General features: G+C 43.0%; 1 protein-coding gene across 1 annotated transcript; it reads right to left on the bottom strand.

The window, feature by feature from the left end:
* Positions 1–576: 576 nt before the first annotated feature.
* Positions 577–2,687, bottom strand: LOC137306956 (protein reprimo A-like). The gene has a single exon (XM_067976332.1). The coding sequence runs from the start codon at positions 2,454–2,456 to the stop codon at positions 2,133–2,135; it is 324 nt and encodes a 107-aa protein (XP_067832433.1). The 5' UTR covers positions 2,457–2,687; the 3' UTR covers positions 577–2,132.
* Between the last annotated feature and the right edge of the window lie 358 nt (positions 2,688–3,045).

Below are 3,045 nucleotides of genomic sequence, written 5' to 3' on the forward strand. Positions count from 1 at the left end.
TCTGCAGGATTAGAACCTTGCCCTTTGGTATTTTTGGAGATATTAGAATTACACAGAATCGTAGCTACCTGGGAGGGTAGGGAGAGAAAGATTTTCTTGGTGTAGCAAAATCTTAAGCATGTTTTTGTTTTACACAGAAAATCTATTCCCCCCTCGGCAACGATTATTTGTGTTAGAAATTATCCAAAATAAAATATATTTTAACATTTTATGGGCTAGTTTTTAATCCATTTTTGTGCCCTGTGCAATGCCAACTCTGATACCATCTTCCAACACACTGTACCATTGAGGCACAATGACTGTAGAGCCACTAGCACAAGTTTATCGAGAGGGAATGGAACTTTGTACCGATCACCAACCAATGACGACAGTACTGAGCAGTACCAGCCATCCACTTGTCAATTTCGGGTCAGTTTCACTCGATCAATATTGATCAGTGATCGATAAGTCAGAGGACTTGTCATTACCAATGCAAGGAAATAGAAATCGCTTTTTAATCCAACCTTGCTGAAAGTGCTTTTAGGATTTCACAGAGAGAGAGAGAGAGAAACACGTCAAATAACAGCAACAATCCAAAAAGGTCAGATTCATTTATTGTCAGTAATTTCAACACAGGATACAAGGGGAAGTTTTACTGCAATGTTAGTGATTGAAAAAAAAATCAAAATAAAAGGTTTACACTCTATAAAAGACTACTTCCAATCTAAATTTTTTCCTGGTAACAGAACACAATACTCATTTTTAAAAAATTCTTTAGACTGACGGAATGAAATGCTAAGTCTCGAAATGACTATTGGTGGAACATTTACTTAACCGTCTCTTTGTCCACTACTTATGGCGGTGTTAACCAATTTATTTTAAGCAGGTTAACAAATAGCGGAGGGAGAGACGTCAGGCATCTGTCCAGTAATGATGTCGACACTACCGTCTTATTTCCACGGCTGCAGAAGTCTTAACTTCGAGAGGTTTTCTATTCCGGGTTTGTTTTAAAGGGTTATGATTGGAGTGCAAATGTATACAAGGCGATGCTGGCATTTGTATTGGACGGGAGCTGTACACTATCTGTTACGGTTGTTTTGTCTCACGGTTCAAGCTTCTCAAAATATTATTTGTCCTGCTCTTGAATCTCGGCTTCCTGGTGCTTTTGAAAGGTGGACAACTTCCCCCTGGAGTTTACAGCCATGTGGATGAGGGAGTCGGCACTGACGCATGGGAGTTCTGATCTGGAATGCGCTGCCTGAAAGGGCGGTGGAAGTAGATTCAATAGTAACTTTCAAAAGGGAATTTGATAAATACTGGGGGGGGGGGAAAGAGGGAAAGTTGCAGGACTATGGGGAAAGAGGGACTAATTGGATAGCGGTTTCAAAGAGCTGGCATAGGCACGATGGACCAAATGGACTCCTCCTGTGCTGTATCATTCTATGCATGGGCCAGACAGGAGTGAGCATGTTAGCTTTTACTTATTACATACTGCGGAGCGCAGGGACTCAGAAATCCTAAGCTTGGGGAGTATCTTTGGGATTTGGCACAGCAAGCGCAGTTTAATCTCAAAAGGTGAAGACGCTTTCCTCAAAGTAGCTGGAAAATACACCGAGGTACGAATCATGCCAACAAGACTGGATAATTGTCTTAAGCCAAAAATCCTGCACTAAAACATGGGAAGGAATATTATATTACATTTTGATCCAATAGGACCAACACAGATTTCCCCATAACCTTCCTCCAATCTTTATTTCATTTCTAAACTATCAGCATCTATTCCAATATCGCCCCACATTACACAGAAATATCATTCAATTGTCCATTTTTTTTTGCTTCCCTCCCCCTAGGCTTCTCTTGATCGCGTAAATGACGCCCAATATCTCGAAACAGGCTTTTGAAGCTCTGCCTCCTACTTACACGCCAGGTGCACCTTTTCTGAGCGATGCTCCTTTGTTTGACAATTTAAAGTGTCCATAAACGCTCTAGGAAACTCTACTGGGCGAGGTCACAGCTCGTCTTTGGAATCTAGAGTCAGCTTTCGGTTTTTTTCCCCCTCCGATTGTCCTCGATCCTCTAGAAAGGACCAGCATTTGTGGAAACGCAAACTCTCCCTGTTCTTTTTATCCCCCAGTTTGTTTGAAGCTTGATTCTTAATAAGAGCCGACGATTACAGCTTCCACCTCTTTGGAAGGTCTACGGTCCTTTACCAGGAGGTTTATCATGCTCTCCGACTTGATCAAAAGGTTGCAGCCCAAAAAGAAGATACCGAAGAGGACGGTCAGCGAGAGCACACAGAGGACGGCGATCTGGACTACTCTCATGGTGTACAGGCTACGCTCGTCGGGGGCGGTCACCTCTGACCCATCATCACTCACAACCCAGGTGTAATTGCAACACTTGAGAACCGCCTGCACAGCATCTGCCTTAACCGGGTAAGAATCATTCATTGCCCAGCTCAGCCAAGTCGAATTCATCCTTTAAAGCGAACGAAACGGGAAGTCAATACAAATCTGCTGAGGGTGTGCTGCCAGCTTTTTCTCCCCTTTTCCTCAATGTTACAAACTCCTCCTTTGCCTTGAGCCAGTGCAAGTACAAAGTATATGTGTCTGTGCAGAACCGACCGTCCTTTGCTGTACCCAGGCAATTAAATGCCTGAATTCTGTAGCCACACTTCACTCCTTCACATTGTCTGTTTCACTGACTTATATTAGTTTGGGTTAAACCATTTTTTTGAATGGAGAGGGGTTCAATCCAACTCTACTGGCCACTGACAAAGATGCAGCTGGTGTTACTAGCTGTTCATAGGTTTCTATTTTGAACAAGATCTCCCTGTACCTAACTGTGCGATTTATGTGGCTTTAACTTAATGTTTCACGACTCTTTCCTCCCCTGCTTTGGGAAGCAAGTTCCTGCTTTGAGCCAGGAATGGAGAATACTGGGCGACACATGGCAAGCTACAAGCTGTTGTAGGAGGGTGGGTCCCTAATGAGATGCTATAAACGCCTATCTCTAAAGAAAACTGGAATCAATTTGTGATTGAACTGTACACCGTGACGGTTGCAT

This window comes from Heptranchias perlo, chromosome X (genome assembly GCF_035084215.1).
Source record: "Heptranchias perlo isolate sHepPer1 chromosome X, sHepPer1.hap1, whole genome shotgun sequence".
NCBI classification, from domain to species: domain Eukaryota; kingdom Metazoa; phylum Chordata; class Chondrichthyes; order Hexanchiformes; family Hexanchidae; genus Heptranchias; species Heptranchias perlo.